This window comes from Corvus hawaiiensis, chromosome 1 (genome assembly GCF_020740725.1).
Source record: "Corvus hawaiiensis isolate bCorHaw1 chromosome 1, bCorHaw1.pri.cur, whole genome shotgun sequence".
NCBI lineage: Eukaryota > Metazoa > Chordata > Aves > Passeriformes > Corvidae > Corvus > Corvus hawaiiensis.
Genome location: NC_063213.1, coordinates 6,729,542 through 6,756,192, shown reverse-complemented (window position 1 = coordinate 6,756,192; position 26,651 = coordinate 6,729,542). Strand labels below are relative to the sequence as shown.

The 26,651-nt window shown below is 40.0% G+C and overlaps 1 protein-coding gene across 1 annotated transcript; it reads right to left on the bottom strand.

The window, feature by feature from the left end:
* Positions 1 to 25,990, bottom strand: ACTR3B (actin related protein 3B). Its single transcript, XM_048323668.1, has 12 exons — positions 25,849 to 25,990; positions 18,413 to 18,468; positions 16,503 to 16,627; positions 15,464 to 15,574; positions 15,010 to 15,105; positions 14,748 to 14,855; positions 13,279 to 13,422; positions 12,509 to 12,682; positions 9,937 to 10,029; positions 2,021 to 2,146; positions 1,539 to 1,622; positions 1 to 953 (listed from the first exon to the last, which is right to left on the bottom strand). Exons 1-12 carry the CDS (start codon positions 25,890 to 25,892, stop codon positions 858 to 860), a joined length of 1,257 nt encoding a protein of 418 aa, XP_048179625.1. The 5' UTR covers positions 25,893 to 25,990; the 3' UTR covers positions 1 to 857.
* Between the last annotated feature and the right edge of the window lie 661 nt (positions 25,991 to 26,651).

Below are 26,651 nucleotides of genomic sequence, written 5' to 3'. Positions count from 1 at the left end.
TAAAGATGTTAACAGCTTTTATTTCACTGGTGCAAGGCCCATGTGTCATCCATCACTCACCAACAGCAAAACAAAACATTATCTCCTAAAAAACAGTTTCAGAAAATTCAAAACAAAGTAACAGTGTCTATAATAAATTTCGTACAATACTGTAAATCACTTTGTATCATCCAAACATGAACAGATCAGTTTCTATCATAAATGGCTTATTATTTTCCCCCCAAAAATATTGGGGGGGGGGCACAACTCCAATACATGCCTCACACCTGGAACTGCATAACACCACTCCATGACATTGATAGCTGTTCGTGCTTAGAACTAGGCATCAATTCACCCTAGCAATATCATAAAATACAAAATGGTATGAAAACCTACATTTACAAAGTACTGTCCCAATCCTGCAATCTATTCCATTTGGGTAGGTACCCGTATCCATTCCAACTCTCCTAAAGGCAATGTGGTATTTAGTGCTCCATTGCTAAAGGTTTGATTGCAAACTCAGGGCACAAGTGGGAAAGGTTTAAATCTTTCCACAAGCAGTAAAACACTGCCTTATTCTTCTAGATTCAGTTTCAGTAGTATTTGCACAACCCCCTAAACCGAGACTTACCTATTTTCAATTACCTCACATTTAGGAAGAAAGAAGGAAAGGCTCTGAGTAGTCAGCAGAGAAATGGCTCATACTGAAATGACTTGGGGCTGTAAGCTGTGCTTTAGTGCACCATGGTGATCCAAATGCCTCAGAGTTAACCACATCTTGCTTCAGTATTTACAGTATCTGCTGCTTTCCTCTGCACTGCATGAGTTTCTTCAACAGCACAGTATCTATCAGAGATCTTACTTCCATTGGGTGAACATTATGACATGACTCCAAAAACGGGATTGTGACGACAAATACTAGGGCCATACTCTTCATAGTCCTTCTTGGTGTGACACACTTGGAAAAACTCTGGCTATAAAAATATAAAACAAATCCCCCCAAAAGCATAAGAACATAAGTAGAAAAAACCAACAAATATGTAACATCTTAGCATTTCTGTAGATTGCAGCTTTATGACATAGTATTACATTTTGAAATATAATAAAATGAGAAATTAGGATATGAATACAACTAATCAAGAGAAGTTTGTCTGGTCATAAGACTGCTTGTAAACACAGCAGTAAGAACTCCCACTTGGCAGACAGCAGTTGCTCCCATTTTCCTGTATTTGCTTCTGTCTTGCATTTAAGACCATTGATTTGGATTTTATGTTCCTGAAGTCCTAACTGATCTCTAGTGCTGACTTCAGGAATAAAGGCACTATATTGCAACTATCATATAAAAAAATACATCAGAATTATGTCAACTCATGATATCCTTACTCAAGCTCCCATTTGCCCTGTCCAAATTTTACTGAGATAAAACTTGGGTAAGGATTCCAGAATGTGACATAGTTTAGGCTGTCACAATGAAAAAGTTTAAAACTTAGCAGTCAGATCAAATACACCCAGAACTCAAAATGCAATAAAAATTAAGAACAACTTTGATAAAGACTTACTGTTGAAGCCAGCATGGAACCTCCAAACCAAACTGCATAACGCTGCATGTGATGTGTTATCACTTGAACTTCCACTGGTTTGGGCTAAGGAAAAAAGTTTGTATTTAGCTGGTTTTTCAAACTTAACGTGGTCAGAACCAGACACCTTCAACCCTCCATTCACATCACTATCACACTTATTATTCAGATATGTTCCCCCTAGGAGACCAAGTCACAGAACTCTTCATGGTAACTGTGATGAAGGACACAAATCTCTCTTGCCTACTGCTCACACATCTCCTAGAAGGAAAACCAGAACTGCTTACAGTAATTTTAAGATTCCTATAAAGAGATGTCATACACTGCAAGGCTACCAGCGCATTTAACAACACATAAACATATCCTACTGACTTTACAATGTGTTTTCACTAGTGAGGTGAAAACTTTGAACTTAAGTTTCTGTCACTAGTCATGTAATTAACACACTTGAAATGCTTGCTTACTTTTATCCGACCACCGCTGAGTTCCTCACTAAGCCGCAATCTTGCATCCACCACTCTCTTCAAATCCCTTTGCAGTCGTCGTCCAAAGTCCCTGAACATTGTGGACCCTCCTGAGAGGACCACATTCTGTGCAGAAATTAAAGACACATTCTGTAAATCTGTCTTCAACCAAGTTTCCCACCAGCCAACACTGCAGAGGTGACTATTTGGATCTCAGCATCATTGAGAAGCTGACAAGGAGGGCAGAACACCTTAAGCATCCCCCAATTCATAGGAGGTTCATGGCTCCCCTACTTTTCTCCTTTAAATACATTTATGTAGAATGGGTTATTACAAAAGAGGATTCCATTAGAACCATGAACTATTACCCTACAAGTGCAGAGCAGCAGAAGACACTACTTCAAGAAGTTTCCCTGAGAATGTTCACAGCATGCAGTTTTAGCCTTGACAATAAAAAGGCTCAAGTCTCATCATATTACATAGCTACAAAATTACCTGAATCTTTTTTTTTTTTTAATTTCCAGAGTTCTTCAAAAAGACACCACACCTTCACAGAGAACTGCAGAACAGAGGAAGGTATGATACCTCTTCCCTTGCTTGTCTGGTACTACTTACTTTTCCAAGCAGAATCAAACGCTTCTTAGCTGGACTTGTACTTGGGATTCTAAACAGGCATTTTAGGACTTCGCATCCCTAATTCTGATAACCTTGCAGCATCACAGACTAATGCAGAAGCCATTTCAAAGGCAGGGGATTCAGAACAGGACCCCTAAAGCATAACATCAGACAGGATCTCTAGAAGTTAACACTGCAAAAATGCAACTCATGATCAGAAAAAAGAACTCCATATGACTAAATTGCACATGTGCCTCTGCACAGTGCTGCAACTACAACCCCAAGTGCCAATTAGCACTTTCTAAAACCACTCACATGCCTCTGACACATGTCTACAAGGAACTTGGATCAGGAGTTCATCACACACAGGTCTAAGGATTCTCTCTCAGTAACATTTTTTGACATTGCAGACCAAGACTGTGCACATGAAGAAAGAATCCCTGACCCACTGTTCTCAGCCTGCACATGGATCTGAAGAGTCAAAGACATGCATAATAAGTGTTCACATTTGCAGGGTGCAGAAGTACTTGGATTTTAAGCAACAGATAACCAGGGAAGTCTTGTTTGTACCTCGGAAAGGGAGGAGAAAGCTGTTTGTTTATTCATGAGAAAAAAAATCCCTGCACATCATAAAAACCATTACAGTAGAAAAAACTCATTTCTTCACAGCTTCAGATTATCTACAGTATAAAAGAATGCATAACAAGGCAGGTGTGCTTTAAAGAAAAAAGCACAAGTCCCCATAACATTACTGAAACATTTCCAAAAGGAAAAGAGGACAGAGAAGAGGAAAGGAGCCAGAAATCACAGCTGGTCCTAAAGTTAAAGCAGGAGGGAGGATTCCCCCTACTCCCCCCATACATAAGAACATCTCTTCCCCTGCATCAAAGTGGTCATGCACTCCACTTGGGAAAAGGAAATTGCTAATGGGCAAAAAAAGACAACAACCAACCTGAGTGATGAAATAGCAATTAAAAAGATGCCATCAGAAAATATTGCCTGGAGATAATGAAGCTGGCAAAGAATGTGAAAGCAATAATTCTATTCAAAGCAAATTAAACTTCAAGCATACTCCATAAAGTGGACAACGCTACCACTAAAAATAGATTCCAAAATAATCCCCGGAATAATTTTTCAAATACATGCAAGACCAATTCATACAAGTACAGAGTTAGCAGTATCATTGGGAGGATCCTTCCACTCAGTTACCATTCCAGAGTTAGAGGATAACAAGTTACATCTTCTTCAAATTATGATTATTCAAGTACTTCTACACACTGAAATCAGTTCAACAATAACACTGCCCAAGGAGAACAGAAGCACCAAGGCACAAATGTTGAACAGATGAGTCACCTCATTATCACATATCTGGACCAGCCAGGCTAAGCAAAATTCTGGATGTAAGTAACTAGGCAACACCAACTGCCTTTAGAAGATGGTTAATTATACAGTTACAGTTCCCCCTGCTCCCTGGACTTCTTGTCAGTGCCAGACCAAATCCATGCTAACTCTTTAGTCAAGACTTTTGATATACAGCCTTCCATAAGTTCTGAACTCAGCAAGTCAGACTTCTGCAAGGTCAGAAGCCAGGTACTCCTCACTTAAAATGAAAGCAGAATCCACATTCATTCCCCAGCCCTCAAATACCACACCCACCACTTACAAAGGATACAGTAACAGTGAGAAAAGATGGGCACATTAAAAAAAACAAAAACGAACCCCAAAAAACAACCAAGGGAGCACCACCCACCTCACCTCTCAAATGTATTCGCTAGAATAAATCTGAATAATTCCAGTAACTACTTAACAAAAACCATAAAAATGAAGCATGCTAAATATGACTGTGGAGAAAGCTTACTAGAAATGTTTGGGTTTTCAGCCTGTCAGGGAATCCTCTGACCTCCCAGAAAAAGACATCAAAGAAGTTAGGCTTTAAGTATCTGCTTCCAGCTGATTCCTTTAAAGAAGACTCCTTCTGATCTTACTCTGCTCAAACACACTTCAGCTGGTTTAACAGCTCCGAGCAGCCCCCATGTTTCTCAGCTAACACCAATTATCATACCTACTGATGGAAAGAACCTCCAGCTGGTTTTCACTTTTATAGCTAACTGGCTGCACATTTGTTTTGAAATAATGTGTTCCCTTAACAGAGAGGGATGAAGCCCTTCCACACACCTGAAAAAGTTCACTGCAACAAGCAAATAAATGAAAGTGGCCTGTTTCTGGAAGTAGACCAGGAGAGTGGATGCCAATCACAGAATCATTAAGGGTGGAAAAGACCTCTAAGGTCATCGAGATCATCTCAGACAGGTGGCAAGAGATTTCCCCCTTCTCATCAGCACCTTTTGCTTCTCTTGCGAACTCTGTGGTACTGAGTTTCTCCTCGTACCATTTCTGGTATTATGCCTGTACAATGTAATGCTGCAGAGACATGAAATTACCCTACAAAGCAACCCAGCTCGTGCAACAGAAATCTCTGACTAAATCAAGCTCACATAAAATCCCGAAGAGTGAAACTAGCTCCTGAAGAACTCAGCACTACCAAACACAAGGTGCTGAATTGGTTTGTGCATCTTCACACTGCACTGTGGTGTGAGCACACTCTCAGCTGGACACATCAGACTTTGCAGCACCAAGCTGAAAAGCATCCCCTGCTTTTCTGGCAAGTAAGAACAACACATCCCATTTTCCCTTCTTTCCAACTGACAGCCTGAATTAAAAGTTAACATGACACAACCAGACCACCCGACACATGTAATTAGATCAATATATGACTGTTAATAAAAATTATTATGGGCAAAACCAGGAAGGTTCGCAAGCTGAAGCCAAGCACTTCCTTAGCAAGTGAATCAATTAACCTGCATGTTTCTGTTAATTTGGTTAAAACAGGGCACTATTTGCCAACATGGTATGGAAAGTCTAAGAATAAATACTGTTCATACCAAACAACAAATATAATACAAAGAAGTGAATTTATTGTGAGAAACACTACTTTTCAAATACATTTACTTCTAATGATAAAGAAACCATTTCTTTTTCCTTAAAATCATGATTTTTAACATTCATTTCACGTTTCAAGTAATAGCAAGAGATTTCAGCATGACTTATGGTTGTGCCATTCTGCAGAAATATGCCTCAATTTCAAAAGAAACCAGAAAACCTTACAGATGCACTGAGCCATTGTTAAACCAACTAGGAGGAGTAATCTTATAAATTTATTTACAGCTGTGATAGGAATAAGCAGGGCTTCTCCTCAGTGCTCCTGTGCTGCACTGACAGAGTTAAGCACCTGGGGCTTCCACTTGACCACCACAAGAATGCAGCAGGAATGCCATTCCTTTCCCATGTCCTGTCATGGTGCCAGCAGATCCCATGGACTGGTAGCCTCTCCACCCTTCCCAAACCCCCAGAGCCTCCCCACTCTGCTCTGGGTCAGTAACAGAGAATTTCTGTGGTGCTGGAGCACAGATCAGCAAAGCCAGTCGAACAGTGCCATCTACCCACCACACTGTGCAGCTGGAGCTGCTCTCACACCAAGTGTTTCTATTTATCAGCAACTGAAGTCAGAAGTGATAACAGGGGGTTTTTACCACCCTGTTAACCTCCTGGACCTCTCCAGTCTTTGAGGATGGGCTCTTGTGAGTTGGGCAGTTTAACCTGCTGAGTGAACACTGACACAAGTGCAGTCCAAGTCTTAATTGCACCAATGGGCTCAACTATTTCACTAAGTTCTCATTTTGAGAGAATCCACAACAGCTGCACACCCAGCTAAAAAGTCACCCTCTCTAAGGAAAAGAGCCAATATTGTCAAAACCCTCTCTCCGTGCACCTGCATTTCCATGGAAAACCTGCATAATTCATCAACAATATAACACCACACTGGCCAGCATCCTACAGTCCCCACCTCATGCAGTGTTTTCAACTTGAGAAGTTGGCTTGAAAGGTTAAGGATGTTGTCATTTGATTCAGCATGATCTGAATCATGAATACCTAAACATGCTTGGTATTGAATGGCCGCAGGTTATGGGATCTTGTGGAACCACACAGAAGTTGACTTCAGCTGTGGGATGGATTTTTGGGGGTGCACCTCCCCCCCACCCCAGCCCCCACTGGGATCTGAGAAAGCTCATTAGGCCTCAACCCTGACAAACTGCACTTGGACTAAGTCCTTCTTGAGCTTAAGAGAAACACTGTCTGTTCCCAGGTGTTTAGTGAGAACCTGTTTTTTAACAAACAGCCTTGCAAACTTACTTTCCTTGCCTGAATAACAACTCAAGTGAAATAATACTTCTGTTATTGAACTTTCAAAGAAACTTACCAACTCAAATTGTGGCCAGGATTGAAAACTACCATAATTAAAGCCCACTCTCTACTGATCCTGTGAACAGCAGTCGAAACTGAGATCCTTTTGAGCTCCCAATTCCCAGAAAGTAAGGGGCTCCTGTGTATGTCTCAAACACCAATAATCAGATGGCTGCGCAGCCAACCAAGGTCTGTTGGTAATAACAGACAAGAACTGCTGGTAACAACAGGGACTAATGCTATTAACACACTGTGAGGAAGAAAAGGATTTGGCTGGAGAAGAGGGGCAAGGCAGATAAAGGGCATTTGTCCATGAGAAAGAACCACAACGCAGTACAAGGAACGAGAGGGAGGAAGTGGGCATGGACTATAGGGTGGAATTACTACCACCGAAGCGCCCTAAAGCTCTCCAACCCATTTTCAGAAAGGCTTGAAAGAAAAGACTGCACATGGTAACTAATTTACATGGAAAGCAAGAAACCTATTTGGGGCAGAGAAACCTGTCCATAAAAAGGTACCTCCACCCCAAGCCTTGGGGGTGCCCCCAAGACCCTGGATACGTCATTGGACAGACTGATGCAGCTGGATTGATGCTGAAACCAGGACTGGTGCTCCCTTTTGCTTTCTCTCTTTAATTCCTCTTTTCCTTTTCACTCTACACCCTGATGCCTTAGGTTTTAACTTCTATATTTTTCAAATTCTGTACTGCTTAGTGTGTAACTCTTTAGTTTCTTGTAGCCTGCTCTCTCATGATAGGTAGACATAACAAAGCTTCTCTGGGCCTGCTCTTCAAGGACACCCTGACCGTCCTAGGCCCAAAAAGTATAAACCAAAGAGCCTCTAAAGGGGGCAAGCTGAGGGAAATTACATCATTAAACTGAAGCTTTAATTGGAGAATTAACCCTGATATGCAAATGAACCAAACCTATAAAAGTGTGAAGAACTCGTGACCTGTCATCCATCCCAGGGTCCATCTTGGCAATGGCCTCTGGCCCTCAGGGGGTACCTTTGAAGGCCTTTCAAATAAATACCTGCCTTATTCCCTTACTCCTGTCTAGTCTCTGTTTCTAGGAGGCCTCTCAAGGCATCAACCCATTTACCCAAAACCTGCTGCTGTGTGCTTATATAGTAGGTCAGAAACTAACAGACCAATTTCCATGCCAAGTGTGTAATTTATTAATAAAACTTTCAGAGCCTCTGACTTTTGTCATTCCTTTTGACCAATGAGCATTTATGAATCTTAGATGCCTTCCTCCCCTTAAGAGTCACAGATCTGGCTACAGAAGTCTTATCTAGGTTCTGCTGGCCCAAACACGAGGTAAGATAACTGGCCTTGTGAGAGAGATGTTGATGAGATTAGGAAACAGAGATACTGCCAATAAAACTCAGAAATACCATAGGACATCAAAAGATGGGTTGTGGAACAATGATTCAAAGGCTGCATACCACATAAAGTCTGCAAGAAGGATATTAGGTACTTGGGTATTTTCTGCAGGAACACTAAGGAAGAATCCAAATACATTTGATGGAAACTCAGCTCCAAAGCACAGGGGCTTGGCTGGCCACCACTCAGCACCATGGGCAAGTGCTGAAACTGATAAACCTCAGAGAGAAAGTACGAGTGGAGTATTTCTGCATCCATACACTGTTTTAAACAATGAGAACAAGAGATGCTTGTCCCTTTGAAGTGACCTTGCTTAAAGAAGATAGCAACTATCACCACTAATAGCTGCTGCTATTTCTCAGTACACTCAACAGGCAATTGTGAAACATTATTTTAATTAACCAAGTATAATGATAAACAGAAAAAGGAAAAACAAAGTCTCAATCAGTGCCAAGCCAAGGGAAAGTTATTTGTCTGCTGATTATGATGAGGCAAAAGTAACAACCTCAAATTTTAAATACCACTTTCTAAGTCAGTACCAAGCCCTACCCTATCAAGCAAAGAAGCTGTTGCTGTGAGGAAGCTTTGGTCTTTCAGGTAAAAAGCAGACCCTAAACACAACCACACATTAAGGGGCTTCTAAAGCCTTCTGCTAGCTAAGCTTGAAGCCACTGAAGACATCTACAGTCACAAATGAGCCTGTGAAGTAGTTTAACTATCCCTTTTATCCTGCTCCACAGATCTGCTCTGGAGTGCTACATCTTGTTCTAGATTACAGAGAGTGTTTAGTGTTTACCAGGCAAAGAGAAGGGACTGCAAAATTTTAGTAGTTACAAATTACCCTGAGACATGACTTAGGTGGAAGTTAATGCTCATTCTAACAGGTGAGGAACGCTACCACCTTTTACATGAGCAGGCAAATCTCTGTGTGCTATTGCTTTATGCTGTTACTTCGAAAATGGTACTGCTCCTGCTCAAGCAGAAAACTGGGAACCATGGGATGTGCTGCCAATACAGAGCTTGACATGGACTATGCATGTCAGTACCTTACTTTTCACTCCTTAAAAATCAGGGACTGCAAGTACTCTGGACTACAGCCTAGGAAGGTTTAAGGTGGCCTAACTGTTGTCTCCCGAAATATTTTCAGTTTTCATGTACATTATAAGTGATTCAACACCGACTAAAACTGCAGACAATGGGCAGGTAAAAGACAAGGCTATGAAAAAAACCAATTTGAAATCCCTACTTAATAAAGCAGGGGAAGGAGGGGAGTGAGAGGGGTAAGATCACAGTATAACCCTTAAAATGGGCAAACCAAAGTCGTCAATGCACAAGAATTCACATTACAAATGTCAGATACAAATAACATCCCTGTGCCTCAGTTCCTCAGGGACAATACTTATATATGTATCAAGCCTTTACAGATAATTTTCTTTCAAAACTAAAAACCAGCAAATATTTAGCGGCATTCAGAAGTGGCACTTCATTTAATTTCTCTACAAAGTTCACATTTCTCATCATGGAGGATGTGGTATCCATGTACAGGTTTCTGATCATGATGCTGGTATTTAGTCTTTAAATAAATAACATGAATCTTGCCAGAGAAAGGCCATACCTTATATAATGGACGCCGGACATCAATGGGACAGTTCTGTATAACTTCATCAACTACATCCGAAATGGATTCCATGAAATCAGGGTTAGCAAACTAAAATGAAACAGAACAGGCATTAGATTTTTCATCCAAAGAACAGAGGGGAAAAAAAAGGCAGAAATAAGACTGTGGAGAGATTTTATAATAGGGGACAAGTGGGAGTTTCAAGTCTTGCTCACCACTTATTCTACATTAAAACAATCACTTCTCTACAAAGGAAACGAGAATTTCTTTTTCTGCTGAGAAACTCAGATTCTCTTCCTTGGTCAGAAATTCACTGTTTACAGTTTATGCACTATGGGCCTTTTATTGCCTGTGACATGAGTTTGAGCTCTCCTGCAATATTAAACATACTATTACTATGCACTGTAGTCCTGCCTTTCCTTTCAAGTGAGATAAAAAATATCAGTGTGCAAATCAGAATGTTTCCCTGTAAAAAAAAAAAAAAATTAATGCTTCTAAAATACTCCAGTTAAAATTCCCACCAAAAAGTTAGATTTTTTTTTTCCCCAAGCCCAGGAAGTATCTAATGTTCAAAAAAGCATAAACAGTCTACAGTTTTGAGTGAAAGCCCCCACCAATGACAATGCAACCATCAATAGAGTGCTAATGTGAATTTCTGCATTTATGAATACTAGAGAGTCAAGAGTTGCTAATGCTAGAAAACATTTTAGTGGCATTTTTCCACTTAAAACTTACTTTAAAGAAAAGAACTGATAATAGCCCACATTTTTTTCCTTTCAGAGATTAAACTCTGAAAAGTTAAATTAATTACCAGTATATAATAATATATTATTCTGGATATATTATAAGCTTTTCCAAAGGAGTAGAAGTACATGGGATTTACATTCAAAGCAAGATGAGGTATCTACCTGGACGAACAAATAACAACAGTCAAACATAACAAGCATACACTGAACCGAGAGAAAATTAGCAAAGGAAGTTGGCTTGGAGCTCAGAAGCCCTAAGGATGATGGGGGCACTCCCCAAGAATTCAAGCTAACCTCCACAGTAAGAATTAATCATGCAAGAAGCAAAACCATGAAGCCACATAAACCAAAAGAGAAGCAAGCAGCTGTGCTGCTGCACACAGAGTTTTCATCTGAATGAGCTACAGCCTGAGAACTCCTGAGCTCTCCACAAAGATATTGATAAAACAGCAGGGAAAAAGAAATAAGTAGAAGTGAGAGGCAGGGTATAACATCATCCCAGAACAGGAGCAAGAGAACTGAATGTAAAATTGCAGTCTACTAGCCAATACAATATGGTTAGAGAATGGCAAATAAAATATCTAATTTAAAAAGTGGAGAAATAATCTGGATAACCAAAAACCCCAAGACCTAACTTCAGGAGTATTAAAGACTTCAGAACAAATTCTGTAAACTGAAAATAGGAAAACATTACAAGACAGCTTTACTGAAGGCAGCTTTTACTTAGCTAAGCTGATACCCTTTCAAGTGAGGAGTTAATGAAACACAACAAGAAATTCTCTTTGGATGCTGTACACATCATCTACTATGTTTTTCTTGTCTAGGAAGTCAGTTCAGGTTCAGGTGTTTTTTTTCAATACAGAGTAAAGAAACTATCAAGAAATGAAATACATGGAAATTGGTCCTTCATCCTGTTCCCAACAGTCTTTTCAGAGACTTATGGAAAGAGGAGCTCTTAAAATGATGTCTGACATGGGATTCAATGCTTCTCTGTTAAATCACATGGGTAAACAGCAGGGAAGAAAAACTATTTAACCCAGAGATTAAATATTGGCAAGAGATCAGATGGCTACAAACTGACCACAGAAGATTAAAGCAGGAATTTAGACAAAAGGTGACAGAGAGAAGTTTTTTAATATTCTTAAATAGGAGGAGGGTAGGAAAAGGGAAACCTCACCAGTGTTAATGTAGATTTTAATAGAAGTTTTTAACAGTATTACAGACTATGAGTGCCTGCATCAATTCAACCAAGTGTGCAGGAATGGAGAGGACTGTATTAAAACCTGACTCCTTCCTCTCCACAATATCCTGAAACTCACTCAAACTGAACTACCAAAAATCAGACAGATGAGGTACAGTAATCTTTCCCAAAATTGTACATCCTACTTATGACCACACCAACAGAGATTTCAATGGACTTCCTTCAAGAATAAATTTATCATCCATGCATTATAAACTGATTCAGTATCAAAAGTCTGCATCCAATATTTAAAATATCATCAACGCAATGCTGAGTAGTGCCCAAAGGGATTGGCAGCAAAGTATAAAGGAAGACTTGTTTAAACTGACACTGAAAGAAAGAGGAAAATACTACATAAAAACTGTGAATTCAAACAACTTCTTCTCAAGTTCAGAGTGCCTTTAAAGGAACAGAACAAGATGTTTTAAACATCAGCCTGGACATCAGAAAAACACTTCTCTGCTGTGCTGAAGTCACCTGTGAGCGCACCTTGTTCAGGAGACTCACTGGCCCCTCACTGCCACGGGATGGCGCCCAGGCACCGGGAATGGCACAACTTAGCACAGCTATTCCCTGTTCTTACCTCGGGATGAAAGAAGATTTCGGGTCCGAGGAACCTCTCGTAACCCACATCGATAACAAACTTGGTTTTGTTGATGGCGTTGATGCCCGTGTACTGTTTGATCCACTTGCGAGAGTCTCCGTCGTACTTGGCAAATTCCTTCACTATGTCGGGGCAAATGTAACAGTATTTCTCCTGTTAAGAAACACCATGGATTAAAAAGAGCTGAAATAATTAGTACACTGGTGAATTAAAGTGCAACACAATCAAAAAACGAAACTGTGGGCATTTTTACAGATGGAGCTACTCGAGGGACTTTCTCACCGACATGACTACTGAAGCCTCAACCCCACAAGACAAAGCACGAGCCCCATTTGCTTCCAAAGGGCTGCACATGCTGACTCAGCTACATTTGCCTCTCCCAAAATGAAAACATCACCAACAGCAGGTCTGGGACAATAAAGAAGTTCAAGGGAAAGCTTTCACTGCAAGATCAGACCCACACAATCACTCTACTTTTTAAAAATTCTATTACAAAGCAAATTTTAAACAACTCCTAAGTTTAAATGCTGATTTCATCTGCAGAACATACTCCAAACAGTCTAGCATGAATATTTTCTTCCTCTTCCTCTTACCCCACACTTGATTGGATAAACCACCAGAAGCTGGTGTAATTATAATACACTGCCTACATTTGCTTTTTTAAGAGAGCCACTGGCAACTTGCTAGAGCCAAAAAATTAGCTCACGGAGATTTATTATATATGTATTAAGAGATAAAGGAGGGTGTACCTTTATGGCTTTTGCTGTCTCCAGAGATTGTTCAGGAGGAATTCCTACCTCCCTTTCCCTTAGAAGCTGTTGAATAAAGTAAGTAATATCTCTACCTGCAATAGGAATATGTTTGATGCAACTTCCAATTACATAGCCTTCTGCCTATGTAGGAGGAGAGGAAAAAACATATTTAAGGGGAAAACTTACTGTGTATCAATAACTAACATTCATTTTTATAATACTCTGATTTTCTATTAAAAGTAAAATCTTTAAACTGTAAAATCACTCTAAAAATGTGCACCCCTACTGCAAAGTGGGGATCATTTTTATTTAAAGACCTTGATTACCACATAGAAACAGGTAAGGACTATCCAATAGATACACAAGTGATAAATGGTCTTGTACGGATTAGTCAGATAAGATGATTCCTTTAAGGCATCATCAGAAAAGCAAACATAATAAACAGACTACCTGTGTTCTCTTTGAGAGTGAAAAATGAGTAGAAAAACATATAAAATTAAGTTTCTCAGACACGAAAAAATAAATTAAGTAGTATCTAACAATAAGCAGAACAAAAATTAAAAAAACTACTTGCCGAATTTTTTTAGGATGCATTTACTCAAAACACTGGTATTGCTGAGCCACATTATTTCACCCCTTCCTTTTTTTACACTTTTCAGAGTTTCACACAGTAAATGCTGTTTGTTCACAGCACTGCCCATGCAATAAAAATACTGAGAAGACCAGGCTAACACCAATGCAAGATGAAGTTAAAGGGAATCAAATCTTCATTTCCAAAATACCTGATCATTCAAGGACACTGTATGGTTCAAAACCACACAAAACTACATCAACAGATGTCAGTATGCACAGATATATATATATATATATATATATACATATACAGATATATATATATATATGTATATATATATACAGATAGCTCTGTATTTTTAACATCCTCACATAATTAAACTGATGAGATCAACCATGTACCTGAACAGGTATTTATACAAGTTTATAGTTGTTTCCACACAAGCAGAGTGGAAACAACAATATATAATACATCATATAAAAAGCACACATTACCAGATATATTAAACAACCAAAATACAGGATGTAAAAAAAGTTAGGACGTTTCTTGTCAGACACTGGTGGCATGCAGGAGACATAAACCCATGAAAATTATTGATACTAAAGAGAATTGAGGCATCACAGCAATAGAAAGTAGGGTTTTACACAGAAATAGCCTTTTAAAAGATGGTTTGATGGTTCTTTACTGTGACCTTCCTGTAGTCTGCAAGCTAAATTATTATATAATAAAGTTCACATAACGAAATACATACTTTTTCAAGGAAAGAAGTCCCAAACACCACAAAAAATTGTAAAATAAGGTTTCATTTGACACCTCTTATTTCAATCTGTCATAAACAAACCATGTCCTTGTACAAACCACTGCTGATTTCAAAGTGCATCCTACTACTCACCACGGGGATTACGTGGGTCACTCCATCACCACTATCGATGACAATTCCAGTCAGAGTCCGCTCCCCGACCTGCCGTGACGTCCAGGAGGCAGCTAAGGCCAACACTGCCTACAGCACACAGAGTTTATATTTAGAAGCAGGCAGAGTGTGCTAATTTACGTTCTCAAAAAATACTGTTTCAAACATTTTAGACACATGCCTACAAAAGGCCAAAACACTGCAGTTATATTGTACTTTAGAAGAACACATTCACTTTGTTCACCTGCACAGCAATGTAAAGTCCTGGGATATTAAATGATTCAAACATGATTTCTGCAAGATATTCTCTGTTTTCTGGTGTGTTCAGTGGAGGCTCTGTCTGCAAAAACAAAGAGTTTTGGAAAAGCACCTCAATAGGATCCTGCCTTGATTAGCTTGGTATGGTAATCAAACTTTTAAAGTCCTCAGTGCACTCAAAATAGAAAATTTCAAACAGAATTTAGACAGTGTTTGAAGCTTTTCAAAAGCAGCAGCTGACCTGCAGTAGCCTGCATCATAAAATTAACAGAATGTAGTTATAATGCAGCTTTGAAGATTAGTTTTCTCCTCCCACCCCAAACCCTCTCACAGCTGAAATAAGACATACAGAGAAAAATCCTCCAGCAGAGCTACTTGTGCTTGGAATAGCATTTGGTTTTCCTCTTAAAAACTTTCCTTACCAGATCTCATTAACTCACCATTAAAAAATAGTGATCCTCAGGCTCAGCTCGAAGGTACTTAAAAATGACCTGCTCCATGAACCTCTCCATGAGATCCCAGTCTTCAACAATACCATGTCGGATAGGCCACTGCAACAGGAAAACTTGTCAACACTGGATCATGCAAGGACAAATAAACCCAGGAACAGTCCAACACCTCATCTCACATGTATCTTATCAAACCCTCCATCCTGACTTTAATTTAGAGGCACAATTCAAAGTTAGCTCCTGCTCCCACATACTTCCAAGCCAAATTCTACCTTGCAGGACTAGCAGCCAGAATCCAGACTATTCCTGTAAGTCTGTTGCAGAACTGTGTTTTAAGGTCTTTTTGTATAAATTTTATCATTTATGAAGTTGAGAATTGTACTTGGCTTCAGTATGCCTTTCCATATTATAAAAAGAAATAAAGCCCATATGGGCTATATATTTTTCAACAAAAATTTCTGGCAGGGATGATGTTTACCTTTAGTTCAATACTAAGAACACAGCTGACATTTAAGTAACACAGAAGGATGTATAAAATATTATTTTTTCCACATAGTTCATAAGCCAGTAACGCTTTGTAAGTACAGGAAGTCCTTTACTAGGGTATGGAAAATATGATTCACAGAACAGCAGCACTGAAGACAGCCCTTCACAAAACAATTGTGACATTCCCTGAAGCAAAAGTATCCAACACATTTCCCAGTTCATATGTTAAAAGGGTACACTTTTAGCAAGAATTTAAATATTCAGTGTATATCACTATTTTAATAGCTCAGAATTTTGAAAACTGAACAGCTGCACTATATCAATGAATATTTACACAAACACCAACCACACAAGACAGCACTAGTAAAACAGATATCTAAAAAAGGGTAAAGCCATGAACCAAATCATGCAGTTTTTAAAAATCAATAAAAATACTTTATAAAAAAAGCAAACGTGTTTTGAAGGGCTATCCAAAAGTCCTAGAACATTTTATCATGAAAATGTGAGACTTGGGAAAAGCTATCTAAGTCTCCTGATTGCTCACCTTTGTAGCATAGGTAGGTTTATCTATGGCTTCATCTCCTATGAAAAAGTCCAGATCATCAACACCTTTCATTACTCTCCTCTGAGCCTGGTCCCCCACTTTGGCTGACTCTCGGATTGCAATACCTTAAAATAAACCCAAAAAACAAATAAAACCAAAAAAATTTAAACAGCTAAATGCCAAGTGATGAAAATTTTTTACTTAAGGATTTTCTTCCAGAAATAAAAACTGGGATATAAAAAGTACAAATCATGTAAGGGATCTACTGACAAGACAATATAGCCGAGTTCATTCTTACTCTATCCTGCAGGATTCTGGTCACCCATCCCTCATTAATGCAAATAGTAATTCACAGAAAATACTGAAAATGCCTTCTGTTACAGACTTCAGCAGAGTGCAGCATTCCAGTAAGCAACACAATTTACTGAGTTTTAACTCTAGAATAAAGGGGAAGAGCACAGGAGAAGAAGAAAATAAACTGTGTATTCAAAAATAAGTACTGGAGTCATTATCCTGGTTGGTGAGAAAACGGAAAGAGGGAGGGGAGAAATCAATTTGCAGTGCTACAGAGAAATCTTTGGAGACACTTATGCTTCCCATTAGCAGCCTGCAACTACCACTAAAATTATTAGATGATGGCTGCTGTAGGCAAGAAGATGAGACAGCAAAAATCAAATCTGGGGCAAGCTAAAAATAAAAATGGAATGAAGTACTGCTAAAATGTAACCTTATTTATATAGTTTTTTTTAAATATGTCATAATCAGGATCTAAATAACATACAGCAGAAAATGCAGAGTAGGCATGCATCATCCACAAATACTACTAGCACCAAAAAATGACTCACAGGCAAACGATTCTTTTGGAAAAACATCTACACCCCAACAGGTTTACAGCTGTATAAAACAGGATTTACAGAAAATTCACAAGAAATCCCTACTATCCCACTTCTTTAACATAAGACATTTAAATCTTTACCAGTAGTTTAGGTTTGGAATTTTACAATCCTTAAAAATAGTGAGACTGTACTGCAGCTACAGCTGGTGAAGAACACGTGTCCTCCTCACTTCTTCAGCCACCAATTACCTTTATAATTTCCTTATCTTTATGCTTTCTACCCTGAGTAGCTACAAGGTAGTCTAGATGCATTAATAAGTAGTTAATTGGCAAAGTTTACAAAAAGTAAAAAGCAGTGTTTAACATAAATGGATGTAACATGCCATTATAGATATAAATACATAGTCAGTGCTACTATTTCTAAATATATATAGCATTTCAGAGAAACTATTAAGATGTCAATTAAAATCAAGAACACCAGAAAAGTGTAACATTTTAAACAAGTTTAACACACAAAAAAAATTAAAGAGTAAATCTGTTCAACAAAAGCATGGTAAATGTGCAAGAACATTTTAATTGGTAAATATACACTCAAAAGGAACATTTTCTAATAGGAACAACTTTTTTGAATATTACACTGTCTACAGTCCCAGACAATGTAAATAAGGCAGACACCACCTGCACTTTAGTACTTAATTTGATTGGAAGCCTTCCCCAGATTATCCAGGCTGTAACCATGGTGTCAGGTAGACAGGAGGTAAATTGCATTCTGTCTACTCAAGAGTCTGGGCAGAAAAATAATGGAGATAAAAAGGAAATTGGACTGGAGTTCTCTTCATCTTTGTCATAGCAACCAAGAGCTGGTTTAATGAGCAACAGTCCAAGCTAACTGCAAACAAGGAGCTCTGTTTAGCTACACTCTAGCCAAGGATGCTAACACGATGAATATCACTTCCTAGATGGACAAGGGACTACGACAGCTGAGTTGGGAGCTGGAAGCACATCATTTAATCCTGGAAGTGCTCAGTGACAGCAGTGTATATTACAGTTTGGAGGGACAGAAAAATCAACTCACATGATGGGATAATAAACTGAGGTTCTGTATTTCCTGCATAGCCAAGCTTCGTATACCTAGGGGAAAAAAAAAAATGAGCACGAGGTCATTAGATGCACTTAGATGCAAAAACATGAAGAAAAAAAATACTTTCAATTCTCTCTACTTCTTAAAGTGAAGATGAAACATGTATCACATGCCATGTCCACATTTTCTGGGTTATGCTTTCAAGTATCATCCTGCTGAGAAGAAAACTCAGAAGTGGTAAATATTTTAGGTGTTAATTTATTTTTCAGACAACTTCAGCTTACAAATTTTGCTAGTGTTATTTTGAACTATCAAATCTGAAAACTCAGCTCTAACTTCTTCCATCTTGTTGACCAGCTATGACAAAGGATAAGCAGGTCACATTCCCCCCTTTGGTAAAAACAGGGCCATGCAGATTTTACTCTTCAGTTACCATGACCAAAGAGGGCCTTAAGACTTTACATATTTCTTTAATATCCTCAAATACAGGAAAAAAAAAAAATAGTACCGTGTCACAAGTACAAACCACAGCTGAGAACCCATGTTACAGTCGTGATACAATTCCTTTTCAGGCCTTGAACAAACCACTCATCTCCTCACAGGTAATAGTGTGTGATAAAAGACAAATACTACACCAAAGCAAGCCTGCACTGATGAAATGCATTACAAACAGACAGCAGATGGTACAAAGCATTGATCATTTCTTTCAATATACATATAATATCTATTTTAACAAGTAAAGGATCAAGAGCAAAAACGAAGGGGGAAGAAAAAACGTAAAGGAGTTTCCACATAAAGCCTAAAAATTTCTACACGGTGTTAGTGGCTGCAAGCTACTCCAGGTCTTTAGCAACTAGAAACAATTAACATCCCTGACTGTGAAAAACAGCTCTCTCTCCTAGGGGGGGAAAAAAAAAAAAAAAAGAAAAAACCCCACAACAACAACAAAACCCACTTCAGAAACAGTGTAAAAAAACCCAACCCAACTAAATTGATTGAATACTTGCCGAGACTGATGTCATTCTTGAATATTGCCATTAGCTTGAAACAGAAGTACAACAGCAGCATGACTTGAGGGAATCAGCATTGTTCACATCACTTTTACACGAAAAACCTAAAGCCATGACATTCTTAAATGAGATCAATCCTACTCTAGGTCCTAAACTGAATTTAAAGTCTTTGTCTGCATCCTATTCTCAATATTTGCAAACAATATTATGCCATGGCCAAAGCAGAGAGTTTGCATCTTCATTAGCAGCTTGAAAAGTAGGTTCCTCTTTACAGAGTATTTGGTATAAAAATACTCATTAAGAATCCCAGTTTTCTTAGATAAAGGAATTAAATCTAAATTGAATTATCAATGACCTTGGAACTTAAATATTTATACTTTCAACATCTCTTCAAAGCTATAGCTTCAATAGACTTCAAACAATAGTTTAAAAGCCATTTCCCCCAAGGCTAAAAAGACAAGGACTGTGTTTTGGAGGCAAGGGTTTGTTGGGTTTTTAATCATCATTATAGACATATGCTTTCAGTCTAATCCAAAGTGTTTATGCACACTTGCTTTGGCTCTCAGAAAAACATAATCAGAATGTTAAATTAGATTGATTGTAAAGAAGGCCATTACCAGTAAAAATTCTTTTTATTATTATTATTGCATAGATTCTTCACATTTTAGAATGAGGCCTACATAGGGAACATTGTTAAGACCTAACAAGCAACAACAGGAGTTCCACTGGGATTTAAGACCAGTACAGGACACTTCCTCTTATTTCTCTCTCTGAAATGAATCTTGACTAAGAACATAATAAAAACCAAGGAAAACCTTTTTTGGTTTAAAAGACCTAGTTTCAAGACTTAAAAATGACAATTAGGCAGAAACCTCATAAAAAGAGCCCTTCAAGCCTCAGTGAAAAAAACCAAAGACAATGTATACATACACATGCATGCAAATACATATATATACTTTTTAATGCAATTTTTATATATCTGTGTGCATGGATAAATTAAAAGGTTCCTGCAGTCTAACCAGAACTCATTTCTTAAACTAAAGTCTGGCCAAGAGGTGAGTTCAGTTTGCCATCTTTTCCCCCTCAACACACATGCTAAACTCACACCCACTCACAGTATTAAAAAAAGAAACACTCTGTAAAAGTCATTCTGGGCTACCAGTCTGAAAGAGCTTTACCTTCCCTCTCAAGAATGGATCAAATTTCCCTACTAGAGTAACTTGTAAAGTTACCAAACCCCTACAGCTCAGTATTTTACAGATTCATTTTTAAGCTGGGTTAATTCACCTAATGAAAAAACTACAGGGTAAGTTTATTTCTCAGTATAACGAAAAAAATTCTCTTCAAAGAACTCATCTCACAGAAGGTAACATATGGAAAGATTTCTTTTGCGTGCCATTAATCCATGAAAGACTATGAGAATAACTAAATTCTCAGTTCAATGCTGAAGCAAAGAAGCAGTGAAACAAAACCTGTTAAAAAAAAAAAATCTATTTAGGATCAAACAAGAGACATATTGGAACAAGTAGTCACATTTCAGGTGTTTTGATAAAACCAAATGGAAGGAAAATTCAAATTTCTCCCAAGACCACTGAGAAAGAGAAGGAAGATAGATTATGCAGTTGTGCTGCTCTTTGCTATCCAGGAGCCTCAGGACATGGCAGACTTGGTCCCAGATTTCTGTTTTGCCCAGCAGGACCCAAACTCATTCCACCTCTCAAGGGTACATTAAAGTGTTTGGGTAACCCACTTCCAGGACCTCCTACAGAAAACACTCCCTCTCCTACATGATATTTCAATATTCACTGACCGGAAAGGCTCTGGACTTAAACAGTTACAGAGGCTACCTGGTCTCCAGTCCCTTCGCCAATGAATATTTAAGCATCTAAAACACAGTTTTCTTTCTCCTGGGTTACAGCCTAGCAGACTAATGGTAATACAACATCTTGTGATCTGTAAATTACAGAGACAGCTGTAGCGGAATGTGTAGATAATCAGTATTCCAACTTAATTTCATTAAAAGCAGCAATTTGTTGCCAGTGAGATAGGAACCTACTGGAAACTGGCCAAAATATAGGATACTGCACTAAAAATTAGCAGAAAACTGATCCAATAGAGTAAGGCTATTTCATGCAAGGAGATTTGGAGGACTACTCATTTTTTTTAAATCTCTGGAAATTACACATTACTGAAACAAGCAACTTCTAAAAATAGAAATAGTCTCTTCCATACTGTTTTGCCAGGATGATGAATTCGTACACAAGCCAGTTTCACCAGCTTTTGCATGAGGATTGGTCATCCTAACCCTGTTCTCTTCTGAGGTCCCACCAAGACGGAAAGATGGAAACCTTACACCAAGAAATAACTCCAAAGATATACAAATGGACTGCACTTAGAAGCAGATGCTGCACCCTTAACCACTTTAGAGAGAAGAGAGATGTTTTGGAAAATTCTTCCCAAAGCATGAGAACCAATCACGAACTCAGGCAGTTGCTTTATCCATCTGAAAACACAAGACATCCAATTTTTCTCTGTACAAGTATGCAAAAGACCAAAGCCCAAATGCACCTATTTTAGTATTTCATCACTCTCTATTGGTTTTTTGGTCCACATCTTTAAAACAATGTGTTACATTCACACAAAAAAACCCCTCTGAAAAGATAGATATGATGTGATTAAAAATAGCAGAATGCTTTGAGAAAGTCCTGTTAACAAACAAATAGCCTCTGTAAATAGAACACTTTCCCTGACAGCTAAGAGGCTGAATAACCAGGCTACTGCTGCCAGAACACCTGTGATGCCACGCTGCCATAGCAGACTATTATCATTACTACAAATATGTCTGAGGAACTTGCAACACAAGTTCTTCATGAAGGTTTGGAAAAGCACTTTTGAAATCAAGGGATGAGAATGAAGAAGGGATGAAGGAGAAAATATCAAATAGAAAAAGAATCTATTATGTCTGCACAATTTACCCAAGAGCACCAGCAGCCACTGTAAGAATAAAGAATACAGCAGAGCCATTGGGTTTCTTGAGGAAGTCTAGCACTTTACAGGACTGAAGCCTGTGATTATAAACAACAGTTAATTAACTCAAGCTCGTTAGACACAGAACAGCAATTACATGTCCCACACGTTGACAGGAGAGGTAATACTTGGCTAAAGCAACTCATCAGGCATCAGAAATATACTAAGAAAAGGGGAAACAGCATGTTCTGAGGCTCCAACTATCTTTAATAGCAACATCATCAAAAAACACCTTAACCTTCAAGTTTTAAGACCCAGTCCAGCTCACTTCTCCCAGAAATCAAGTATTTACCTCTAAACTCATCTGTAAGACTTTGCCAAAGTACTTTTCCTTTACTAAAAAGGAATGGCTTCATTAAAATACACCCAAACCAGAAGCACTCCTCAGTGTCTGCAAATACATTGAAGAGAGGTATTTTAAGATATCTTCGTTTTGCTCACCCACCTACTACTGTTCTGATGTCCCACAGCTAAATGCCAATTAATAAAACTAGTTATGAAGTTTAAAGCTACTTAAAACAGCAACACAGAAAGACTTGGTAGGCCTAAGAAACTAAAAATAGCATGCCCTTCTCCACAAAAGGAGTGACAGCAATGTGTAAACCGATCACGAGGAGAACCTCATGCAGAGAAAATCAAGATGTAGTGCATCAAAACTGCACTACGTCAAGTCATTTGCCAATACTAATGGAAAAAGATTATAGCAAATCATTAACTCTTTCTGCAACATATGTGAATAAAGAGTGAACAGTTTATGGCAAAGGAAATTCGAGTCATCTATCTAATAGACTAAAGGAATGTTATCCTGTCCTGAAGCAGTATGTTTCTCACTGAAGGTCTGCACCCATTTTCTATACATCTGTTCTTACTTTTTTGGAGGAATTCTGGCATTTTACAGGACTAAGGCCTGTGGTTGCAAATAACGGTAAATTAAGCCAGCTTCCTTATACACAAAACAACAACAAAACCATTCTTTTAACAAACTTCTTAAAATCACTTACATGAAAAAAAGATGAATTAGCGGCTGGACAGAACACGTCATGCAGTAGCAGAGATTTAAGTAGAAAAGTGTGTTTTATATACGCAATGTCCCACAGTGCACATCTGCACATACCTTTTGCTTTCTGCTATGCTCTCTCAAGTTTTTCATCTGAAAGCCCTTTCATGAATAATTTGAATGAACTGTTTGAAGCTTGTAACCCAAAGTAGATCCATTCCAACAATAAGAAGGTTTTCAGCCCACACAGAGGAAAATTCCAGAGACTGCACATCAATGACTCAAGCTACTTCTTCTGGCTGCTTTTGTTCAGACTCATTTCATCCTGAATTCTCCAAGATAACTTATTTCACATTCAGTAGGCACTTTGCTGAAAAGTCTTCCATGTTTGAGTGCCCTACAGCAAAGTCAAGCACAAGTCCCACCAGCAGAGACATCATGCTGTCTCCTATGAATTAAGGTCACTTGGAAGCATTGAAAAACAAACGTGCATGATTTGGGGACTATCCAAACCCTTCCTGAAACAAAACAAGATGCATGCTCCTCCCCCCCCCCCACAAACCCCATTAGTCTACCCATGCAAGCACTAAACAGATTTTAGAAATTCTACTTCAGTTGTTATTTCTTTGAAAGGACACAAAAAGCAATTTCCTATCCTTATTTATTTTGTGTAACTGTTGGCCAGCAATATCTACTGCTAGTGTAACACTGGAATTACTCCACAAACTGAAAGCCAAGGAGGTCTTCTGCAAAAGGCAGACTTGGCATTTAATGCATTTTCTGGATTTTATAGTTTATACTGTACCCTTTTTAAAGGCTCCACCTAGACCTCCCATTTCTCTCCAGAACTACCAAGTAGCAGTCCTGTAATATCAACAGACCTGTGGAGAACAAATACTTATAATATCTTCAGAAGAAACCTGAGAAACTACCAAGAAGTATCTAAAGAACAAGCAGAATTATATATAAGGTAGAACCTCGTCTCTATTCTACTTCCAAAGTCTCCAGCTGTGAACTCCAGTATTCCCACTGAGGAAACAGACCTGGTTTCTGGTACGCTAAAGTATAAGCAGAAACAGGCAAAAACTTCTAACACTTTTGTTACAGTTTAATATAGACGTATTTCAAAATGTGACACACTTTTTCAGGAGAATGCAATGTGGCACCACAATATTGGAAAGTGCTTCCTGTGGTTACCTAGGATTGGGGTTTCTTGATTTGGTTGGATTAGTCTGGGGTTTGGTTTTTTAAAGATTGTTTAGTTCAGGAGATTTTAAAGATAACCTTCCAAGTATGAAAGAAATTAAAATAGTGTTGCAAATTCCCTGCAGAGGAAAGGCTAAATTAATGCAATCCGTGCCACCAAGTCTGACAAGTAAAGCTACTGCATGAATAGTTACTCAAGGACCGGTGCTTCACTTCTTCTCCTCAGAGCTGTCTGTAACTGTTGGGCCAAAGGAAAGGTATTAATTAGCAAAAGCACACCATAGATTCAGTATTACCTTCATTACAGCTCCCTCTGACACCTCCCCCACTAAGGCACAGCAGGACTGGACGCTGAATGGGTCTTCTCTAGCAGAGAGAGGTAGGACAGTCCCGCTCCTGGAACGCCTCCCAAACACAGCCTCTGCAATTCAGAGTCACTCCTGCCCTCCAAGACTTGAGTTACAAAACTTGTGGTTTGGTCAAGTATGGGATAAATCTCACACTGATCCGAGAAAGGTGAAGGGATGAGCCAATGACCAAGCGCATCACTGGAGTAAGGCAGCCCGCTCCCACCTCAGCTGAAAATGCTAAAATTGGGGACGGCTGGTTTCAAACGGGGAGAGGAAGCAGGAGCCCGCACTGCGAGGGGCCCGGAGGCAAGAGAGCTGTGCTCGCTGGGCTCTGTGCTCACGCACAGCTCCGCACCGCCAGGACTGCGCCCTGCTCGGGCATCTCCGCGAACCTTTCCAGGTATTGTCTCCGGACCGCTCTCAGTGCGGGCTCCTGGCTCCTCTCCCCGTCTGAAACCAGCCGTCCCCAATTTTAGCACTTGCATCATGCAATACTTCAAAGCCAGAAGACACAAACAAAAACGGGTCCCGAGAGGCGAAAAAGGCACACAGAAACACACACGGCGGGGACACAGCACGCCTGCCCCGCTCCGCGCTCCGGCGGGATGGAAGGGCAAAAGGAGGAGAAGGAGGACGAGAGGGATGGGCACCAGCCCGCTGAAGGCCGGAGCGGAGGGAAGCCCTCGGCAAGCCGAGAAGGCACCGGGACACACGACAGGAGCGCGGCCCCGTGCGAGGAGCGCTCGCCGGCAGCGGGAGGCGGCGGAGGGGCGCGGCGCGGAGACACCCCCCCGTCCCCAGCACGGGGACCGGCAGCCGGTCCCCCCTGCCCGCACTCACCCGGTGCCGCCGTCGATCACGCAGGGCGGCAGGCAGCTCGCCATGCTGCGGGGCCGGCAGTGCGGGCCCTACGCCACCATCCGGGCGGCCACCGGCTCCCCCGGCACGGGCTCCATGCGGGCGGGCCCGCAGCGGCCGCCGCCAGCGCCGCCCCCCGCGCCTGCGCCGCCGCCCGCGCCCGGGCCGCCATGTCGGGTCAGGGCCCTCCCGCGGGTGCGGAGCTGTGTCTGTGGCAGAGAGCCGTGCTTGGGGCTGGGTGATGAATTCGGAACCGCTGAGTCAATTAGGTTGGAAAAGAGCTTGGACGTCCTCGAGTCCAGCCTACGACGCAGCACGACCAGACTACATCCAGTCTTTCCTTAAATACTTCCATGGTGACTCCACCACCTGCCTGGGCTGCCCATTCCAAACTGAACTCCCGTTCCCCAAAATTAACATCTCTGTATTATGAACCCTGTGCCCAGCACAAATCCCAACCAGCCACTAGACACTGTGAAGAAAATAACCCCAGCCAAAGCCAGCACGTTTCACTCCTTATTCCACACCACTGACGTGCACAGGTCCCGCAGTCGCCCTCCTGCTTCTGAGAACGCTCCTTCACCCACATCTACCAGGGCCCCTGCTACAGGGCCTGACATGATGGATTTCGTCAGCTTAAAAGCTTCTTAGCTTAGATATTAGAAAATTTAGGTTGGATATTAGGCAGAGGTTCTTCACCCAAAGGGTGGCTGGGCACTGGAACAGGGCCCCCAGGAACGTGCACAGCACCAGCCTGACAGAGTTCAAAAAGCATTTGGACAAAG

What these genes read in the sequence shown, in the direction of transcription:
- ACTR3B (XM_048323668.1), bottom strand. Translation starts at nt 25,892, where the DNA reads ATGGCGAGCTGCCTGCCGCCCTGCGTGATCGACGGCGGCACCGG. An exon ending in GTGATCGACGGCGGCACCGG is followed by an intron (nt 18,469 to 25,848) that starts GTGAGTGCGGGC and finishes TTTTTCCCCTAG; the next exon opens with GTATACGAAGCTTGGCTATG. An exon ending in TGACCCACGTAATCCCCGTG is followed by an intron (nt 13,423 to 14,747) that starts GTGAGTAGTAGG and finishes CCTCCTACATAG; the next exon opens with GCAGAAGGCTATGTAATTGG.